General features: G+C 33.4%; 2 protein-coding genes across 2 annotated transcripts; both read left to right on the plus strand.

The window, feature by feature from the left end:
• The first annotated feature begins 60 nt into the window (after positions 1 to 60).
• On the plus strand, positions 61 to 7,880 carry LOC136272270 (telomere-associated protein RIF1-like). The gene is made up of 7 exons (XM_066073602.1): positions 61 to 3,267; positions 4,157 to 4,288; positions 4,580 to 4,630; positions 5,254 to 5,399; positions 5,877 to 6,088; positions 6,408 to 6,515; positions 6,713 to 7,880. Exons 1-7 carry the CDS (start codon positions 61 to 63, stop codon positions 7,054 to 7,056), a joined length of 4,200 nt encoding a protein of 1,399 aa, XP_065929674.1. The 3' UTR covers positions 7,057 to 7,880.
• Positions 7,881 to 8,162: 282 nt separating this feature from the next.
• Positions 8,163 to 20,238, plus strand: LOC105337025 (protein Abitram). The gene is made up of 5 exons (XM_011441580.4): positions 8,163 to 8,321; positions 8,629 to 8,680; positions 12,508 to 12,634; positions 14,863 to 15,009; positions 20,039 to 20,238. The coding sequence occupies exons 1-5, from the start codon at positions 8,216 to 8,218 to the stop codon at positions 20,153 to 20,155; spliced, it is 549 nt and encodes a 182-aa protein (XP_011439882.3). The 5' UTR covers positions 8,163 to 8,215; the 3' UTR covers positions 20,156 to 20,238.
• The last annotated feature ends 1,243 nt before the right edge of the window (positions 20,239 to 21,481 follow it).

Below are 21,481 nucleotides of genomic sequence, written 5' to 3' on the forward strand. Positions count from 1 at the left end.
CATGTTCATGCTTCTACAATTAATTTGTTTAATTGAAAGAAAACAGACTTTCTTTTTTTGATGATTGTTTTTATTGCAGTGGAGAAGAGCAGTATTGAGCATTTTGTTGTTATAAAGGACACCATCAGCAGTTCACAGGAGCAGAGACAGTCCTCAGGTGAAAGTATGCCCAACTCTACCGAGTCGGAAAGGTCCACCCCCAGTAGTGGCTCCAAGTCTTCTGGTTCAATGGACAGTACTCCCTCTGAAGAAGCAGAAGTGGAGTCTCTGAAGAATCCCAGCAGTGAGGAGAAAGAAATGGAAACCTCGAAAAAGTCATCTAGTTCATCTGGTGAGGTGTTCGTAGCTCCAGCCAATGTGATGGAGGCGGTGGATATGGATTTTCTGACGTACAAGTCGACATCTTCTTCCAATAAGTCAGCGGGCGATGATGGAAGCAAGAATGAGGAGAAGGGTGACTCGCAGTCATTGTTGACGTGGACGAGTCAGTTGAAAAGTACGAAGCAGCTTTCTCCAGGAAAGGTGAAATCACCACTGAAAAAAATCAGTATTGAGAGCTCTCCAGCTAGATCATCTAGACGTTTTGCCTCTCCTGCTAAAAGGGGTAGGAGTAAAGCGTTGGAGAATTCCAGTAAGGGGTCTCAGAAACTTGATGAATGGTTGATAAAATCTCCAGAAAAGTTATCTCAGGAGAGTGGAATATCGTCACAGGGTTCAATGAAATCATCTGGATCGTCATCCAATGCAAACCATCCTGCTGAAGTGACAGTAGTAGAAGAAACACAGTCTCCTAAAGCTTTAAAGTCCAGAGTATCTCCAAATTCTGAACCAATTCAAGAAACCCCTCCCCCACCCACTAGTAAAGATCCTGTAAAGTTTGGCAATACAAGAGGCAGCACTAGAAAGCTGTTCACCAAAGGAACAGAGGCGGACTCTAATTTGGATATTTCTGAAGATTCCAACATTATCCCAGCTTCACCGGAATCCAAAACTGGTTCCTTGCCTCTCCGAGTGGGTACACCAGTATTGAAGCTGAAGAGGCTTACAGAAGACGAAATCAAGCACTTCAGTCCTAGAAAAGGAGATGTTGGGTTTGGTACTCCTAAAGGAGACGGAGTGTCACAGGGAAGTAGTTCGCTTGAAAAGAGTTCACAGGATGTAAATCATGAGCATGATGACTTTTCCGATGTGTTGCCTTTAGAAGAGGTACCATTGTCTTCATCACAGGGATTTGAAACCCAGGGGAATGCAAAAAGCATTGACGGTCAAGCTGAAGTTAAAATGACAAGTACTGAAAACTTGTTCACGCAGAAAGAAGATACACAAGAGAGCTCCTGCTATAATCCTCAATCACAGTCCACCTTTAAATCAAACTGTGAAGGAAAGGATGTCCTGGGAACAGAGAATTTAATACTTAGTCAGCAGTCAAACCAAGCAGAAACATCAGTTGAAGGACAGTCACAAGAGGCTGAAGCAATGGAATCTGGTCAAGTGTATGATCCCAAGCTTGAATCAACACTGGCTCAAGATACACCCAGGAGAGGAAGAAAGAGAAAGCAAGACACTCCCAAGAAACTGTCACCTGAGAGCAGTCGACCAAAGCGAACCAGACAGAGCAAAGGAGAGGATGTTAAAACTCCCAAAGGGAAAAGTGAGACAGGCAGCAAGAGAGGAAGGCCAAAAGAAGGGAAAGTTGAAGAGAAGAAAGGGAAAAATAGCACAAGTGCTGGTGCTAAATCAAATGGGAAGGAAAGGACTTCATCTCAACAGAATACTGAGGAAGACTTATTGGTGAAGGAGGCATCACAGGTGTCTAGTCAAGAGCCGGGAAGTGAAAATATGATAGCTAATGATGAAAGAGTAGTGGACAATAAAGAAGACACTGAAAGAGAAAATTCAGCTGTTGGGTATGAGAGGCAGTTTGATTCTGAGGGATTCTTTTTGGAGGATACCCAGAGAAAAGATGTGGAAAAGCAAGCTCCAAAAAAGGAAGAAGAGAAAAGGACTGAAATTTCAGAGGTAATAACTGCTGAAGAAAAGGGGGAGAAGACACCAACCAGTAGGAACTCTGCGGAAATCCCTGTAAGAAAAAGTACGACTAAAAAGAAGATTGAAGTTGCAAAAAAGAGATCGCAGAAGAAAGGAAAGAGTAAAACTGAAGATAAATCAATCTCAGATAGTTCTGAAGATGATGTGCCTCTGTCACAGACTGCAAAGAAAGCTGTTAAGTCTAAAGGTAACCTGGAGAACAAGATGAATGAAGTGACAGAGAAAAAAGAGAGTGAGGAGAAGTTGGATGAAAAATCTGAAGAAGGGGCAAAGAATTCTGAAAGTTCTGATGATAATGTTCCTCTGAATGAGATCTGTAGTAGTAATGCTGAAGAGATGGAGGTGGATGCACCAGGGGATGTGTTGACAGACAGCAAGAAAGACATATCAGGTGAAAATGTGGAAAAAGAGGAGAAAGATATTGAAAGTGATCAAAAAGGAAAGGAAAGCATCACAGAAGGAAAAGATGAAAGCAAGTCCAAAAGGATAGGAAAGAAAAAGTTTGCTCCAGCAAAAACTTCACCCCTCTCCAATAGATTGAGATCTTCTCATGGAACACTGAGGAGTGGTAAGCCAACAAGGAGGTCCCTCTCACCTAGACAGAGCCCAAAGTCGCTGTCCATGAAGAAGACTGTCAAACGGAAAAGTCTGGATCCAAGTCTGCTCACCACTGTAATTGAAGATTCAGAAGAACCTGTAGGGAAGCCTGCGAAAGAGGTGGACGGAAATGAAAGTTCTCTGCTACTGGGAGATAAAGAGTCATTGAAGGAAAAAGAAAACACGGAAGGTGAACAGAAAGAAACATCTCGAGAGAAACTAAATGAGACATCCCAAGACAAACAGAATGAGGCTTCCAAAGACAATGTGGATATTCAGAGCGAGTCCAAAAAAGTCACATTTGATGAAACTCCCACCAAGGTGCCTGAAAATGGAACAGAGGACGGTGGGTTTGCCATGTTTGAGAGAAATACCGACAGCAAACTGGTAGTGGTGCCCAGAAAGTTTGAGAAGAGAGCTGTGGCCCGAAGGAGCATCCTCAAGCCACCAAGTCCTGGCTCCCACTTATCAAAAGGTTCACCACTGAGAAAGGCAGCTCCTTTCCATCCCATCAAGCTGGGACAGATTTTCGCCCCCTCTGCTTCACCTAGTGCTAGCATTCTGAAGCGAAGACGACTGAGTGGAGATTTCCCAGCCAATTCACCTTCCCCTCCTTGCAAGGTAAGAACCATATCATTTCACATTTAGGTTTATCAGTATTATAATTCCCCTTACCTCTTAGCTAGAGAACATACCTTGAGTAAATGGGTTTGCTGTCAAATGTTTTTGCTGAAAAGAAATTGAATATTTCCTTCAGTCTATACCTTGATGTATATTTAAGAAATAAACAACGTTATTTAGTGAACATGGCGTTATGAATAGCAATTGCTCTGTTGGCATATTCCATGATGCGCGCTAGCGCATCATGGAAAATATGCCAGCAGAGCAGTTGCTATTCATAACGCCATGTTCACTAAATAATCGTTGTTTATTACTTATATTTGCATTTTACCACTCGCAAATACCCTGTATTAGCCTAGACCTTGACATTTAGCTATTACATCAAAAGTAAACATTCAGACTGTAATGTATCTTTTTAATTCACATAGATTTGTTAACAGAATCAATGATATGTTATAACAGTAATTCCTTTAAAATGTTATCAAAAACATGTTTTAATATTACATGTAAATACGTCAATTTTAATGGAGTTGGAGAAAAACACATGATGTATCGTATAGTGGTTTAAATCTATAACGTCATGGAAAAGTATATACATGTATAACGTAACACCTTTATGACGTCATAGTAAACTGACAGAGCAATTGCGATTATAGAGAAATAATTGCAGCTCCTCTGTATGGGCTTACAATGGAAAAGAACAATGGAAATGCAAATATAGTAAAATGTTCCTTTATCTACTTCTGTATGTTATATGAATGGCCTATGATTAACACAGTGCTTGTAGATTTCTGCTAAATTCTTTGATTTCTCAATAAAAAGAAGCAAAAATAGACCCTTGTATTTTTACTTTCTGTATAAATAAGTGGCCTATGATTTCTCTCTATAGAAGAAGCAGAGGCGGGTGTCCTTCGCTGACCCCGTGACCTGTACGGGTACCCCTCTGTCAGAAGCAGCTGCTTCTCCCACCCCCAGCACAGTGTCCATTTTCTCCAACCCAGACCCCAGCAGTAAGAGCTGTGTAAGTACTGGACAGTGCATGTGTACTGGGATGTTGTCATACATATACTTTTACTTCATCACAGTGAATTTTGGCTGGTTTTCTACAATATTTAATGACCTGATATCATGGATATAATGAAAAAAAAAGCAAATTACGGTAAATAGTTTAAATTATGACATTTAAGGAAAAAAAAAACAACTGTTAAGAATCAGAAAAGCAATTTGAAGGGGTGAGAGCTATTAAAGCAAATGGTTGAGGTTTCATTTTAGAAAGCTCTCAAAAATCTGTTTTTAAAAATTGTCATTTCAGCTGTTTTCCAACACATCTTCAGCAGCACAGGCCAATGAAGAAGTTAGCCAGGTATGTGCTCAGTTTAATATAATGAACTCTTTTAATTGTGGTTGTTGGTTTTAAGTTGGCCAAGTAGGCAAAATGCACGTACATTGTATACATCATATCACATGTGCAGTTTATATGAGCCCGTTCTATGATATCGCGGTAGTTAAATCATTTTGTCGAAAAATCTATCAATACGAAAATATTTCCAGAAACTAATGTTATTGTTAGATTCCTTTATGATATACCTCAGTGATGTTCAGCATGTCTCTGTTTACTATGTCTAAAAATATCCCGATGTCAAATGTCAATTTCAGCGCGTGCAACTATTCTTACACAGAAATACTGCGATACCATAGAACCCGCGATATGATAGGAAACGAGAATAAATTCACTAAGTGGCAGATTTTGAATTGCAAAAATATAATGATACTTCACCTTAAAAAACATGTAATTTGAACAAAACCCGGAGAACTAGATGAAATGCCATCAACATCACAGCCAAAATGCATTTCTCTACATTCCTGATGCATTAAAACTGCTATTGTTCTTTCCTTCATTGACTTTAAACACAACATTATGTACATGTGTTAGCTTTATTCAAATGATCAGCTTTTTCAAATTGTTTGTTTCTACATTTTTTCTAGACCCAGGAATCACAGGTGCCCTCCACCCTGGGTAGTTACGCCAGCGTGACTGAGTCTCAGCTCACCATGGAGCCTGTCTACCCCGAGCTGGTGGACTGCTCACAGACCGTGGACAGGGTGCTGCCCCAGCTGACCACCTCTATGTGGTGAGTGCTCTCACTTCATGAAACAGGGATGGAATTTTTCTGCGAAAAAAACCTCAAAGTTTAGATCAATATTTATACACTCCTGCATCAAATTGATGCAAATAAGTACTTGTATTTGTAAATAATGAACAGCAGTTTTTCATGTTAAAAACCTTCATTTCTGCAGATTTGAATGTCATAATGGTGCAGACTTTCTAAACTGATTTTATTTTCTTCCTCCTCCTCCTTTACCTATCGCATATCAGTCAGTATCTCCTAGTTCTTCAGGTTACATGTAGTTTTGATCACATGATTAACACACCTGGACCAATCTCAATTTCAATGGAAAATTCAAATTAAGATTTAACTAAAGGAATTTGATACACAGTTCAATAAACTTTCAAAATGGAATTTCATAGCATAAATAGGATATCTTGTCATATTTTACTTTTAAATGTTGATATTGAAGCATTGAACCATATATTGATGTTTATGCAGGTCGCGTGGTCTAGGACAACTTGTGAAGGCTCGTAATATCCACACGATAGGTGACTTATCTCGTCTCTCAGAAAAGGAAATAGACAACTTGCCAATCAAATCCCCAAAAGTTCCAACAGTCAGAAAAGTGCTCAGGACATTTGTATCTCATCAGGAAAGTCGAAAACCTACAATTAAACCCACAAAGGCTGATGACTCGAATGAGAAAACTGGTGAGTAATCGGGATCACAGCTTGAAATATTTCAAACCTCATGTGTTATATTATCACTTCTCTCTCTCAAAAAATTTTTTTTTGCACTTCTGAATTATTATAGTTAAAGCATCATAATCATGCATTGTATGTTTGCAGAATGTGAAATTAAATTAAAAAAAATATCACTTAAACATGTTTGGCTGTGCTGTGAATTTGTAAATTTTTCATGCTTTTCAAAGAAGTATTTAAATCAAATATTCTTTTACTCATTTTACTTTTATGTTAAAAAAATTAGGTTTTGGTTTGTTATTACACGTACATATGTTCTTTTCTGTAGGTGATAGATCTTCTGCAATTGTAGCGGAAAATAATCCTGGAAGAGGAGATGAAATGGAGGTGCTGCCCTCTATGGAAGAAGATCTAGGCAGATTATCTCCCATTAAGAGTAAGTCTGCTTTTATCTGCATGTACATTGAAGGTTTTTGTGAATCATGTATGGTATTTTGAAAGACAAGTTTGATGTAACTTGTATTACTTTACATTTTATACCTTAGGCATTTCTATTCTTAAGATAAACGATAATGATTTGCATTTATTAAGTTTGATTTTTTTTAATTTAAATTTTTCTGTTATTCAAATTAGAAAGTGCAAATGAAGACCTGAACAGGAGTATAGCGGATGAGATGGGTAGCACTGAAGATCTGTTGGAAAAAGAGAACCAATGGGGAACAGAGGAAGGGGAGAGTTCCATAGGATTTATTCCAAGCTCATCCGTCACTTCGGAACCAGTAGAGGAGCAGGCATTATCCGAGACCAAGGGATCCGTCACGGAAGATCTTGACAAGATGTCCGGATTGTTATCCATGGAGTCTCTGTCCTCACTGAGAACCAATGAACTGTTTGAGGCACATCAGAAACTTCTTAGCATGGCCAACACTGTTGCCACTGCCATGAAAAGACGGTGCTGTTCTCCCGATAAAAGTTGACATGTCTTTTACTATTGACAGTAATGTTAAATTCCATTGCGTAATATATACTGTCATGTACGTACCGTATGTGTTCTGGATTTATAATTTTTTTATGCAGACTTATAAATATTTACATGTAAATGTATAATTATATTCTATTGCTTGTAAACTGCATTAATAATTTGAATATGATGAATTGGTAGTTAATGCTTTTGTGACTATTCAGAAAGTTTCTTTCAAACTACTTCTTAGGGGCACATGTGCTGAGGTCAAAGTGAATAAATTCCATTCCACATGGAGATGTGTTGACTCCATTGTTTTAAGACTCCATGTATAGTTTTTGACATCTATTAGCTCATTTAAAACACAGAGAAGCTAAAACCATGATTTATATTTGAATGTTAATAATGTTGTAATTCAATGGAGTATTGAATAGAAATTGACTCTCTAATTCTGTATTTGAAATCAATATATAAATACATGAAAATATTTATTTCAATATAAGATAAAAATTGCATTTTTTATTGACATGTAAATATGATACATGTAATTTATTTTCTGGAAGTTAAAGAACTTTGCATGTGTATATCCACTGGTTTTGGGATTGTATGTAGAAAATCAAGTAATCACCCCTTGCAGTGAATGGCAGCAAAATCGTTTTATATTGCAAAAAGAATAAAAAAACAAGAGTGAAAGATGGAATAAAAGTGAGGAAATGCAGTCTGATGACATGTCTGATTAAAAAGGGTGTAAATTTATGTCTAATATAATTTATACATACATTTTTTTTTTAGAATGTCATGTTACAGAGATGTGATGAAATTAAATCTACTTGCATCTGATATATCTGTTTTTGTTGTTTTTCTAACATTGAGCTGAATAGAATGTATAAATAGGGCATTTTAATTGACTTGTTGTTTTATTATTGTGATGAAGATTTAAATATTGAAAGTTTTTGAAGGAACAAATTAAGTTTGTAGAGATTTCCTTGCATATTTGATACATGAGACAGGTATTGTTTAGTGCTGAAATTCTGTTAATTTCTGAAATATCGAGTAAAGGTGTTTTTTTTTCAATCTTCGTTGTTGAATTTTAATTCGCGCGTAAGTGAATATTAGTTATGACCAAATTATTCGAATAGTATTAGAACGAGTTACTTCAAACTTCGACTTCCGGAATGGCAGACGACAATCAACAACATGATTTTGAGGGAAGTAAGAGACTATTAGAGTCTGAACACCCGTCACTCGTGGATCGGTATTATCAATCTAGATATCTAATAGGTAAGTATTTTTTAGTTTCATGATTATACCGCAGATACGCATCGCGATTAAAACTGCAGAACTTGAAAAATGAAAAGGGATAGAGTAAATTCGAAATGATATCATTTCCATAGAAAAAATAATCTCGGTAAGATTGTTTCGACGAATTTCGGTGACATTAAAGAAAGAAGGCCGAACTTCATTTGAAATTTAAAGTTTATCTAAGACATATTCATAATCAACAAAATAGTGCAATCATGGTAATGTTGTGAAACATTGCCAAGCGAAAACATTTTTAAAAGAATTCATAGAAATGTCATCTCTTTAGATTCACAGTCCAAGAAAAATGAAGACATTTGTATTTTGACACATTCTAACAGGTTAGTATTATAGTATTGGTTTTATTTATGTGGCTATGGGTTTTGTTTTTAATAGCAAAAAAAAACCTCTTGTGATATATTTTGATTTTGTTTCGCTTGAATATGGGCTTACGCCTTTACTGATTCTCTATAGTCTGTCCCAAGTTATTGTTTCCATCACTTTTTGAGGATTTTTAATAAAAATACACACACCTGTAAAAGAAGTACAGTTGAAATCGATGAAATTGAAAATATCCAAGATATCTTTTTACATCCTTTCTCCATTCGGAAGTACTCGGCACATATCTGGCGCAATTTTTCAACGTTATCATCTGGGCCGATTAATGGCTGATGCAATTCAAAATCCCCGTAGACTTTTTATTTTGGGATGTTTATTGAAACATGAAGCAGTAAAGGGGGCATTTCAAAACAGATAATCTGGACATTTTTCATATGAGTGGATGAAAATAGTTTTAGCACAAAGGTATTTATCATTATCGAAATATCAAGCAAAAGTGGTGGAAACAAAAACTCGGGACATTTGGAGTGTAGACTGTCCTCAATATGCAGAGGTTTACTTTAGCCCATCATTGGTGAATTTGACATCCCCCCCCCCACCCCAATTTGTTGGTAAAACACCTTTCTGGTACCCTAATTATACGAATAACATATTTCTAAAAATTGGCAACATGTTTACCACATTGAACTATGATATCGCATGTTTAAACTTCATAATGAGCCGATTTACATGTTAGGGCATTTTCAAGGGTCAAAATCACATGTATCCCAGAAGTTGCACATAATCAATGTGTTTCTTTTAAGAAATAAAACAATTTTATTCTAAGTGAAATTGCTTGATTCATTTCTCAGACTCTCTACTTTTAATATACTTATCCATGAAAATAAAAAACAATTACAGCTTATGAAAACAATTAATGATATATCTCCTATAGGCCTCCATAAAATGTATGTTTTTCAAGGTCGTCATTATCTATTATCTGCAATTTTTTCCCCCACTTTCCTATCCATTTGCTAGACTTATTTTCATTCATAATATTTAATGAAAATTACGGTAATGTGAACAGATATAGAAATCATATATTTATCATACTGCTTTTAGTTTTGTCTTTTCTCTGAATGGTCTACATCTCAAGCCATAGTCTGAAGTCCACATAGCTCTCTCCTTCATGTACCAACTATGGCTGTTTGAACACATAGAGTGTTGTAAAGCTGAATATTCATGTGTCAATCAGCTGTCTAATTGTTTCATCATGTTTTAACCTGTCAAATATCTACATGCACTGTGAATTTGTTACCACATCAGCAGTTACATAATCTTTTATGTAAACTGCTACCAGAGGGGCTTGTGTAGAAAGAAAAAGCATTGTTGAAAAAGTTTTTAAATTAGTTTTATAAAATTTTAAAAATATTGTAAATTATTTTTTTCTCCAGAAGCCCCTGTGCTGCATTTGGATGATAAAAGGTCACATCAAATTAAATTAAGAACAACAAGGCATTATTCACATTTTTCCTAACAGTGAAAGTCTTACCACCACCATGACCGAAGATGGTCTTTCACAATTTATGGTTCAAATAAGTTTAATACTGTGGAATCATTAAATTTCGTGGGGGCCAATTTTCGTGGATGGCTTAAATTTTGTAGGTTTGTGGGGACGTAATTTCGTGTATTCTTAAGCCCCTTTCACAATTGGCGCATGACCACTTTACAACACTTTGCGACCAGAATTTTTTAGATTCGCACAAGCTCTCTCATACGTTGCATGAATCTCGCATTCGTTGCATGCGTTTTAGTGCTCGCATCAAGTCTCCTCAAAATAGTGGACATGCACACTATTCAGACGCGACCGAATGCAATCCAAATCACCGCAGTGCAACGCACGAACACTTTACAACGTTTTATGTACTTGCAAGAGTGATGCACTATTTTTAAAGGTCGTAAGATGAATCGCAGTTGTTAATGCGTTTATTGTGCGACCATGAGACTGCTCAACATGCTCGTGTTGTCTTGCAACGTTTTACTATCTTTGCACGACTTATCAGTAATATGCCATGCTTTGCTACTAGTATATATACCCTATAAGCATCTCTGTTTCAGACCACAATTCAACAATATACATTTATTGCATGATGATGAGGGAAATATGAAGATTTATTTCTCCAAGAAAAATCTTATTTTTCCAGGGCATCGCCCGCGGGAAATAAGTTTTTCTGGGGGAATAAATCTTCATATTCCCTGAACATTAATGCAATAAACGGACAACATATGATTATACAAATACGTTAATTTCTAAAAATTGTTTGATTTCCTCTGTTACTCTCATTTTTCTTTCATAATTTCGAATCATAGATAGGTAAGTTGGTTTTGTGATATATAGAGAATCAGAGTAATTTAAATATTTTTTATTTAATCATACTTGTCTACATCATGTGCTCATATCGGCTTTTTCATTCCTATGAAATCGCCATGTCACGTGACTTTCTAGACCAATCAAATATAATAGAATAATCATACTGAGGTATCATAATAAATGCTTCTGCATCTCTGTTTCTTCTTGGGCCGCATGTTCTCTCGCTTTCAACTATGTCTATTGAAGAGTGTCGGAAATGGGCGGTATTTATACCCCCTCTGACTCACACGAGCCTTCGTACCATGGAACACATGATAGCACGTCCAATCGCATTGGCGCACGTTCAATCGTCCGATCACCTGGTCTCTCGCGCGATCCTATATCGCATTATCTTTCAACAGTCACTTTCATTGTAAAACATATAGTAGATGCAAGATATATCGCAAGATTTAATGCGTTTACATCGCACAACTCTCACTTATATCATGCGAATTTCGTATGACTTCTTTTTTCAAAAGCAATTATTTCGGCAACAGTTTAGGATTCATATCTAATCTTATCGGTCGCACGAATATTCAGTCGCTTCTGCTCATGCACCAATTGTGAAAGGGGCTTTATATATATTAAAATCTACAAATTTAAAGGAAATATGACTTTATTACCCTAATTTATCAATTCGTGGAGGATGTTATGCCACCACGAAATCTAATGATTCCACAGTATATATTTTTGAGATTTTGTTCTGTAATTTATATTGTATTGGGACTTTGCTGCTTTGAATTTGTCAAGTTTGTTTGAACTCAGTTAATTAAAGGACATATTTTATGTGATAAAGGTTGTAATTATTTCTGTGAACTACCTTTTTTTCTGATTTAACAATCCATTTCAACTATATATGCAATGAATCATCCATTTTAATTCATTAATGATCAATATTTGATGAATTCATTTTATGTTAAATTGTTAATGACTCAAACAGTATGAACTACCTTTTTTCTGATTTAACAATCCATTTCAACTATATATGCAATGAATCATCCATTTTAATTCATTAATGATCAATATTTGATGAATTCATTTTATGTTAAATTGTTAATGACTCAAACAGTATGAACTACCTTTTTTCTGATTTAACAATCCATTTCAACTATATATGCAATGAATCATCCATTTTAATTCATTAATGATCAATATTTGATGAATTCATTTTATGTTAAATTGTTAATGACTCAAACAGTATGAACTTTACTGTTGTCTATTATGAAGTTACATCGATTTTATATACCGGGTACAAGTACCAATACTTGTAAATTACTTTGTTTCGTGAAGTCATATGTATACAAAAATTTCAGTGAACAACAGCAATACTTTAATGCAGACACAAAAATCTAATATTAGTATATAAAAAAATAATTTATGTATACTGATTATGACTTAAAATTCATTGCTGAACATATACTTTGACATGTTTGATTACAGAATATGTATAGTAACAGTGGCTGAATGGCATCCTTTATTGAGGGAAAAGAAGACAATATCTCAGATCAGTTATGATGTGGAGGGGGTAAACAGAATGGACAATAAGATATCTGGAAAAGGAAAGAGGGTATGATAGCAGTATCGTTTTTATTATGAATATAGTAAGTTGTTAAGTGCTACTGCAGGGGAAAGTCAGACAGCAATAGTTGGCAATCAGTTGAAGTATGGAAAAGGCCAGACAAAATCAGTATGTTGTCTGTAATAATAAAGATCTGTTAAGACAACAACAGTTAGATAATTATCAGCAGAAAATGAGGAGGGAGTGAAAACAACAGCTGTAAGTTATCATTAGAGATCCATAAATATATCAATATTTATATAATTATAAACAAGGAAAAGAGTAAGACAGCAGCAGTTATGGGTAAAATTAAAAAAGGTACCTGTATGTCTACTGCAGAAATTTATCAGTTACTTTTCAATGAAAAAAAAGGAAGTTATCTATTAATGAATGTGAGAAAACATTTGAAAACATTAGTACGTAGTACTACACTATCAGAAAAATCAGAAAATGGTAATTAAGACATATGTAGGCTAAAAAAAAAGAAATAAAGAAAAAACTAGTGTTTAATTTTCTGTTAATTAAAAAGGAAAAAACAGTAAAAGAGCAGTAATAAGTGTTTTGGGAAAAGAGAAATTGATAGGAGAACAGCAATATTTTATCATGATCGGTAAGAATAAATTAGAGGAAATGTGGCTGAAGTAAAAAAAAAAAAAAAACATGGAAGAAAAGAGCAACAGGCTATCAGTAAACATCTTAAAAAAATTAAGTTATTGAATTTTTCTTTCCATGATGAAAAAAGAATTCTTTTCCAATTCTTTGATTTAACCAAAACCATTATGCTAAATGAAAAAAATGGATTGAAAGCAATTATTTTGATAAACTATATGAACGAAGTAAAAGAAATTTACAAATCAAGGGCAAATTATAAACTGCCATTGACTTCACTTTGGTCATTTTCTTTAGAAAGAAGATTTGGAGACATTTCAAGGCCATCTGTCAGGCCCATTTAAAAATTGTTTTGGTCAGGTGTTGGTGGTGTCAAATTTTGAAGAAAAAAAGTTAAAATCCCATTCTTCTAACTGACTTTAAGCCTATATGTATCAGTGACAATGACTTGGCAATATTTCTCAATTTAGTACATGTACATTTAACAGCTATGTGACATGGCAGTCACATGTACTAGTATGAAAAAAGACAACATTTCTAAATCAACTTTAATCATCAGATTTCATCATTGTAATCTGTGTAAATAACTTGTCTAATGAGTGTAATTTAATTCATGTCACAGTATGAAGGGTGCCAAATAATTGTTTAAAGCATACAATTTGTTCTAATAATTGACCTCTGAAAGTACTCTTAAAGTACATGTACATATTAAACATAATTTACGATTATTCCTATGTGGTAATATTTTCAAAAATCTTACAGACAGAGTAATTGTTTACTGATTTTTACACACTATGATAAATTTTGCAAAATATTTATGAACCTGCTCTGGATGAAGAAATCAAAATGGGTGTTGGTTTTCAATTTTTTTTTCAAATAACTTTAATGTAATTGTAAATTTAGCAGTAAAACTTAAAATTCTGACATTAAGAGTAAACAAGTTTTTCTAAAATGTGAATATTATAGTATAGTAGTGTCATCCTGAGACAAACTGGGTTTTTTTTCTAGAATGTCTGCTTTGACAGGTTAAAAGTTCAACCTGACACGTGGATTCCAAATGTAACAGACAAGTGAACTTTGTCTTTTTTGAACCAAACTTTAAACTTTCACTGATAGTAAATCATACAATCTTCAATAGAGACAATGTGCTACACCTTTAGTAAAAACAGTCTGGGTCTGGTTGCATTTTCTAGATTTAGAATTATGCGATACATTGATTTGATATGAAGCCCAAAGATTTAATTGAATCAGATATTCTTAAGTGCTTTAAAAAACCTCAATTATGTATATAAGAAATCAATGTGAATAAGAAATCAATGTGAATATAGAATTCTTGAAAATAATAAAGTCAAACCATGATATCTTGAATGTTGATGTCTTGTTACTTGTAATATGAATATAAAAAGTTTGCTACATTGATAATAGTTATATCGTATCATTTATATAAATACATTTTTAAAAGTTTTTTTCTGGTCCCAATTAGTTTGAGATGATGACGTCTGGCTGTTATATTTTCTATCAAATACTCTGATAAATTAATTACATGGTTGAACGAGATTGATTATACATATTCTTTAAGCTTCACAAGATACAACAGGAGGACTAACATTTTGGTTTCTTTATTTCAGGGAGCACAACTCTTGACTCCTTCATCTCCGTTATGTGAGGTCACTTGTACTGACAGTTCTAAGTACATCATAACCTGTGGAGTACGAGGTCAGCTTATTGAAGTGAATGAAACTCTTCTTAAATCTCCAGATCTCTTGTCACTAAAGGTAAACTGGGATTAGTTCAATGTTTACTCATATAAAGTAACGTTTATAGAAAAATCAATTCACAATTTGCTCATATAAAGTAATGATGAAAAGAAAATCATTTCATAATTTGATCATATAAAGTAATGATGAAAAGAAAATCATTTCATAATTTGATCATGTAAAGTAATGATGAAAAGAAAATCTTTTCATAATTTAATCATGTAAAGTAATGATAAAATAAAAATCATTTCATAATTTAATCTGACATGAAAAGTAATGATAAAATAAAAAATCATTTCATAATTTCATTATAAAAAGTAATGATGAAAATAAAATCATTTCATAATTTGATCATATAAAGTAATGATGAAAAGAAAATCATTTCATAATTTAATCATGTAAAGTAATGATAAAATGAAAATCATTCCATAATTTGATCAATGACATATAAAGTCATAACTAGATAACATTAAGGTACCTCACTACACCTAGAGACTTATACTTTATAGGACACTCTGTCACAAGATGCTGATTTAAATGATCTGTTAAATTGTTGATACCAGTTGGTTTGTTGAATATCGCCATAGATCAGTGGTCAAAGTAGCTTGTGAACCACAGATCATGAGTTCGAATCTGCCTGGATGTTTTGTTCATATTTACCGCGTTAAATTTTTGAAAACAAAATTAGACATATTTTGCCTATCTGACATACATACTTCTTATCCATCATTCTATCTATCATATTCAAGTACTTTTTTGCTGATTTGAGAAACCACTACAAAGTGTAGTGAGCCACCTTAACAATATTACTTATTGGGTTTGTTACTGACTGTTTACAGAAATTTGTGGGGTTGGTAAAGTCCATTACCAGCACCACAAATTTCTGTAAACAGTCAGTAACAAACCTAGTAAGTGTTTTGTTTTGTTGAGGACCTAAAGTTTGATATGTAAACAAACAAGGGATAATATATATTAATTAAATTCATAGAGCAAATTTTTTACCTTCCTCGTCAGTCGTCTGTGCAAACCTGGATGCCATTGTAGGATCGTAATATTACGTCAAGGGCAAAGGGGGGTGGGGTGGGGGGGGGGGGGTCACTCTTAATATTTTAGGGCTTAAAAATTAAAGGTATGGTTGAACGTTTGTGTAAAAAAAATCAGCTCAAATTACGTTACATCCGCCATGTTGCCGTATAAATTTTGACGCCTGCCGTGTTAAGAAATTTATAAGGCAATCACGCGACATGATTCATCCAATGACTTCGGGACATTCTTGTTCGAGGCAAAACAATAAAGTATACATTACATAAATATGGTTGATATTTAACTTCCAAATTTTAACGGCATTTGTTGGAATTTATTAAAAAAAAATTATTTTTTTTGGGGGGGGGGGGGTCATTTTGTTAAAAGTTATGAACCAAATAGTATACATTTTAGCTTATATCTGAAGTCCTTTTAAAGGTACACAATCCTGTATGGTCATGAATGTACATCTAAGTGCAAAGTAATAATGTAAAACTAAAATAAAATTATTAAATGCAAAAACAGTATCTCAATTTTAAATTTGGCAATGAATGTATTGGTCTTGTGGTGAGATGTATGAAAATCTAAGTTGAATTCTGTTCATAATACCCATTATTTCATGTTTTTGATATAAATTTTTTGAATTAAATTCATTGAAATATTTAGAATGATTCTTTAAGAGAAAATTTTCCCATACATTAGATTTCTACATCAAATGAATTTGCATTACATATACATTTTTGATATTTGTCCTTGGCACCATGATATAGTACACTTTCACCAGGAAAGTAAAACGTCCCAGTTTTTATTTTCTTTAAGATTATGCATTTATAAATTAAATATTAATTGTTTACAAAAACTAGAATGATTTGAGTTCAGCGTATTTTCCACCACCGTTGGCAAAGATTTAAAAAAAATTAGATTGAAGATGAACATTTTCATTCTAAACACGACAAACAAGATTTTAAATTTTATTCAGAGGAAGAAAAAAAAATTGAAAATTGTGTCAATGTTTTTTTCCAAAGTCGCCACAAAGACCCAAGTTTTTTACAAACTGTATGTGACAAGAATCACGAAGCTTGTGTCTTAGAAGGATTTATAACGTTAGCTTGACCACAAAGGTTACACCTTTCTGTATGATTATGTGATAACAATCCAACAATCTGATTAATATCAGATCCTCGATGCTCCCGTTTAAATGATGTGTCGTAGCGACACATCATTAAAACGGGAGCATCGAGGATCTGATTTTAATCAGATTGAGAATCCAAATGCTCATATGCTTCTACAAAGCTTGCCTATCAAAATGTAGGCACCATTTGATATGCTAAATTTCTTGATTTCCTACATGAAATACGCATTACCTTTAATTTGAATCAATTTGGATTTTTTAATTTAAGAACATTTACTGTTATGATGGATGCAAAAGTTTTGTATCTTCAGTCTTACTAAAGTAATTAAATAAATGCAACATACTGTATCAACTCAACATTCTCAAAATGCCTTAATCATTTATTTCTAATCAATTATTTCTAATTCCCCTGTCCTATCAGTATATTTAGACCATGATATGATTTTGGCATTTCTTCATATTATTTGGAAAAGATTTTCAGAAAGCATTTTGGAAATAATCTAGGTTTCCAAAAGAAAGTGAATATATTTGTTTTGATTTAAAAAGTTTGTTTACTAAATTGATTTAAAAAACAATGTACAACATTATTATTGTTAAGTGAATGAGAATTTTGACGGATCGAAAAAGAAATTGGGTCATTGGAAACGTTAGAAATAATTTAAAGCTCTGGATCTTTCAACTCGCTGCATTCATTATTCAAATTAAATTAGGACTCCTATGGACCAATGTTTAAAAAAAACATAACTATGGTTGTTTCAGAGTACAAATGAAATCGTGCGTAATGCGAAATTGAATAGATAAAATTAGAAGTCCTATTTAATTAACGCTAATCGTCCATGTTAAGTTCTTGTTACTGCCAGTGGCGGAATTTTTTGTTATCAGCAAATACACTGGAACCTATTTCTGACAACAACGATGTCATTATGTTATTATTAGGAAGAAATTAAAACATCTTTGGCATAACAGCTATATACATTCGGGCTCAAGTAGCGTTTCGCACATTACTGTAGTGGCGATAAGTGGCACTTGTGTCAAATGCCTTGGATATATTTCTGACAAGACAGTAGGAGAAACCATGAGTGTCAAGATCGCTTAGCATTCACCACTTGTCTTGTTGCGGTTTCTGTAATTAATTATAGCATGTGAACAAGTGAGAACGGTCGTTAAATAAATATTTTAATCCGTCTTTGCTCCACTTGGAATGTACGTGTGCCAGAGATGTTATAATATGACATTTAAAGTCGCAGACCTGGTTTCAGATGAATAAAAAACTAAATATAACCCTTTGTAAATTTGTTCAATTGAAATTATAGACTTGTATGTAAAAGCTCAAATGTAACTCGTGTTTAAAGTTTCAATTTGAATAATTATATTTAATTAAAGGACTTTATATGATATGGGCCTAAAATGGCCCCCTAAAATAAACATCATCATTGTATTGTAATTCTGTGTTTTCTTTGTACAGATATATATGTGATGTTTTTACATAATGTTCATTTTGATTCAACTGCCCACAATTTAGTAATATGACATCGTAAAGACAACATTTTCCCGCCATTTATATATTTTAAGCATAAAACAGCTTGTTTTCAAGCAGTTTTTCTTTCAGAAAACATAGAGCACATGCTTGAACAAACAAAATATTTTAATCAGAAATGTATCTAGCCAAGGCTAATAAGTGACAAAAAAAATGTCCTTGTTCAAGCATGCGCTCTATATTTCCCAATCATAAAAAGATAAGAAAAATGTCAATTTTTTACTGATTTTGATTGAATTTTAGAAATAGCGTCACTTCTGACGTCATATACTGCCAGTGAGTGCAAATAAATCAAATAAATAGGTTAAATATATTTTACATTAACTCTTCTAAAATATAACATAACATTTTATTGTACCCGAAAAACTTTTAAAAATGTTGAATTATGGGGGCTAAGTTTAACTCTTATCATATATAGTTCTTTCATAGGAATTTTCATCAATAAATTAAAAAAACTAATAATTAGTATTTTGTGTTGAGATTAAAAAGTAGGATAAGTGTTTTTAATTTTTTTTTAGTTTTTACTTATATTGTTTAAAAGGATGAAGCTTAAAGAGCTTCTAGCCAGTTTTGATGTATCTGAGCGGTATGTTTTGTGTAAAGATGTATTACATATTTTAATGGGGTCACGGACAAAAGGCATTTTTTCCGTAGTATGTTTGCTGAACCTAGATAAAAGATGTAGGTGGAAAGAATTTGTTAATGACATCTAGGCTTTTTATTTAAAGAAAATTCTCCATACGGTTAGTTTAACTTTGGAAAATCTTCAAACGAATTCAAGGGAAAACTTCAATGTATGAAATCTAATAAGTGTCAAAATCTTATATAACAGATGCTAAGCTATTTCTGCCGATCTAGTTTTACCATCCATTGTTTAATGACTTCTGTATTTTGGTAATTGCTCATGACGTAAAGGTTTTTTGGATTATTTTTTGTTTCTTCGAATTTGTTTAATCTCTCTTTTGAAAAACCCAGATGCTGCAGATGAAGTCAAACAGTACTCGGATTTGGTGTCAAACATTCGATTAAATTGAGAAATCGCGTTGGAATTCGTGTAACGGTCTTTTTGCACTTTACAGAAAAGCATGCGGTATTTTTATACAGGTCGACCTTCAGTCTTTCATCAGTGTTATCATTATAGACAAGGGTAACACGAGGAAGCACCTGCTTTCTATTGATCGAGGCACACGACTTGTTAAACTTGGCGTTCATATAATAACAGATTGTTCATTAAATCTAGCAAATGACGAGAGAGATTCGACAGACACATCTAACGAAACGCAGAGTATGTTTAACGCAAAAAACATCCGTAAATCTAGTATAAGGATTATTTCGAATTTATTTCTTTTTTCTAGCCTCAAACAGAGGGATACATAGCCATTGTTCTTCCAAAGCTTGGGGATTTTGAAGGAACAACGAAAAATTTGTTGTCTAAGGATGAATATATCAAAATCCGTTCCTCAGGAACATGACGCATACATGGTGCTTACAAATATTTTTTTATTCATTTATCATTGTTTCTATAAACCACACAATAAAAACATTGTATAAATTTTCCAGATTTTATTTGTCTTTTATTTTTGAGTACTTCACAATAAAAACCTAATCAAATTTAAGTGAAGTACTTATTTTTCTTTTGAGGCAATTTATTGTAATTCGTAGCTTTTCAACTTTACTTTGCCCTTGGGTATAACTAGGTCACAGTTTAATTACCTGATAGAAATTAAGATATTTCATATAGTTTTGTAAAATATCATAATGACTAATGTAGATATAAGAATGGTATTCCATCGGTGAAGATTTAAGTGAAAAAATACAATTGTACGTAATATATTTCAATTGTGAATACTTTGATTCCGCCCAAAGAAGAATGAAATAGAAATAACATTTAGCTTTTGTTTTGTAAATAGTAGAACTAATGTCAATATACATGTAAGTGTTTTGTATGATATTCCCATTTGGTTGAAATTAAATGTTACATTTGTAAGTTTTTTTTACTAAAACTTATTTGATCCACACCACAGAAAAGCATATGGTATAATATACTGCACTATATTTCAAGGAATGTTGATAAAAGAATGCATAGAATATGCACATTTATACTTGTCTTCAAAATGAAAACATTATGCTTATAAAATACAAAATGCCTGTACCAGGATAACTGCATCCTTTTGGTATTTTAACACGTGTAAGATGATATCCATACAATATAATTGAATTTTACATGATAAGTAATTATTGTAAAATGAATTGAAAACCTACTCATTTTCGATAAACCAGCTCGAAATCGCAAAAATGAGAGTAAGATGGTAAACACCATTTGTCAGTGGAAAATTGCATCAAAATACATATACTTGCATTAAAATAATATTGAATGGTTACGAAAAGAGTGAACATCTTAACTGGGAACTTATTTAGAGTATACATGGAAATTAAGATTTGACAAATGTTGTGTAAAGGAACCAATTCGTTTCTTAAATGTTAATGAATATAACTTTCCAGAGCGGGGTAACATAGAGCGCTGGCTGACTAATTAACATCATAGCGGAAAATGTTGGACAAATCCATCGTGTATAAGGCAGATATATTGGATCAGTCAACGTTAATTAAGGACAAACGTTTTAGATGAATTTTTCTTGATAAATTATTTCTTCTTTATTTGCATTTAAACCTGTTAATGCCTAAAAATTCAGGATGCATTAACAGAGTATTTTCGGAGTAAAAATATATTTTTTGAAATATTCTTTTAATATCATGCAAAATACAATTGAATGATTATTAATGATTATTAATAGTCA

The sequence above is a fragment of the Magallana gigas genome, chromosome 10 (genome assembly GCF_963853765.1).
Source record: "Magallana gigas chromosome 10, xbMagGiga1.1, whole genome shotgun sequence".
NCBI lineage: Eukaryota > Metazoa > Mollusca > Bivalvia > Ostreida > Ostreidae > Magallana > Magallana gigas.

Bases quoted from the DNA above. Each gene is read 5' to 3' on its own strand.
- LOC105337025 (XM_011441580.4), top strand. From the start codon at position 8,216: ATGGCAGACGACAATCAACAACATGATTTTGAGGGAAGTAAGAGACTA. The intron at 8,322-8,628 runs GTAAGTATTTTT...TCATCTCTTTAG, and splicing joins TCAATCTAGATATCTAATAG to ATTCACAGTCCAAGAAAAAT. The intron at 12,635-14,862 runs GTATGATAGCAG...TCTTTATTTCAG, and splicing joins TATCTGGAAAAGGAAAGAGG to GGAGCACAACTCTTGACTCC.
- LOC136272270 (XM_066073602.1), top strand. From the start codon at position 61: ATGATTGTTTTTATTGCAGTGGAGAAGAGCAGTATTGAGCATTTTGTT. The intron at 4,289-4,579 runs GTAAGTACTGGA...TTGTCATTTCAG, and splicing joins ACCCCAGCAGTAAGAGCTGT to CTGTTTTCCAACACATCTTC. The intron at 6,516-6,712 runs GTAAGTCTGCTT...TATTCAAATTAG, and splicing joins CAGATTATCTCCCATTAAGA to AAAGTGCAAATGAAGACCTG.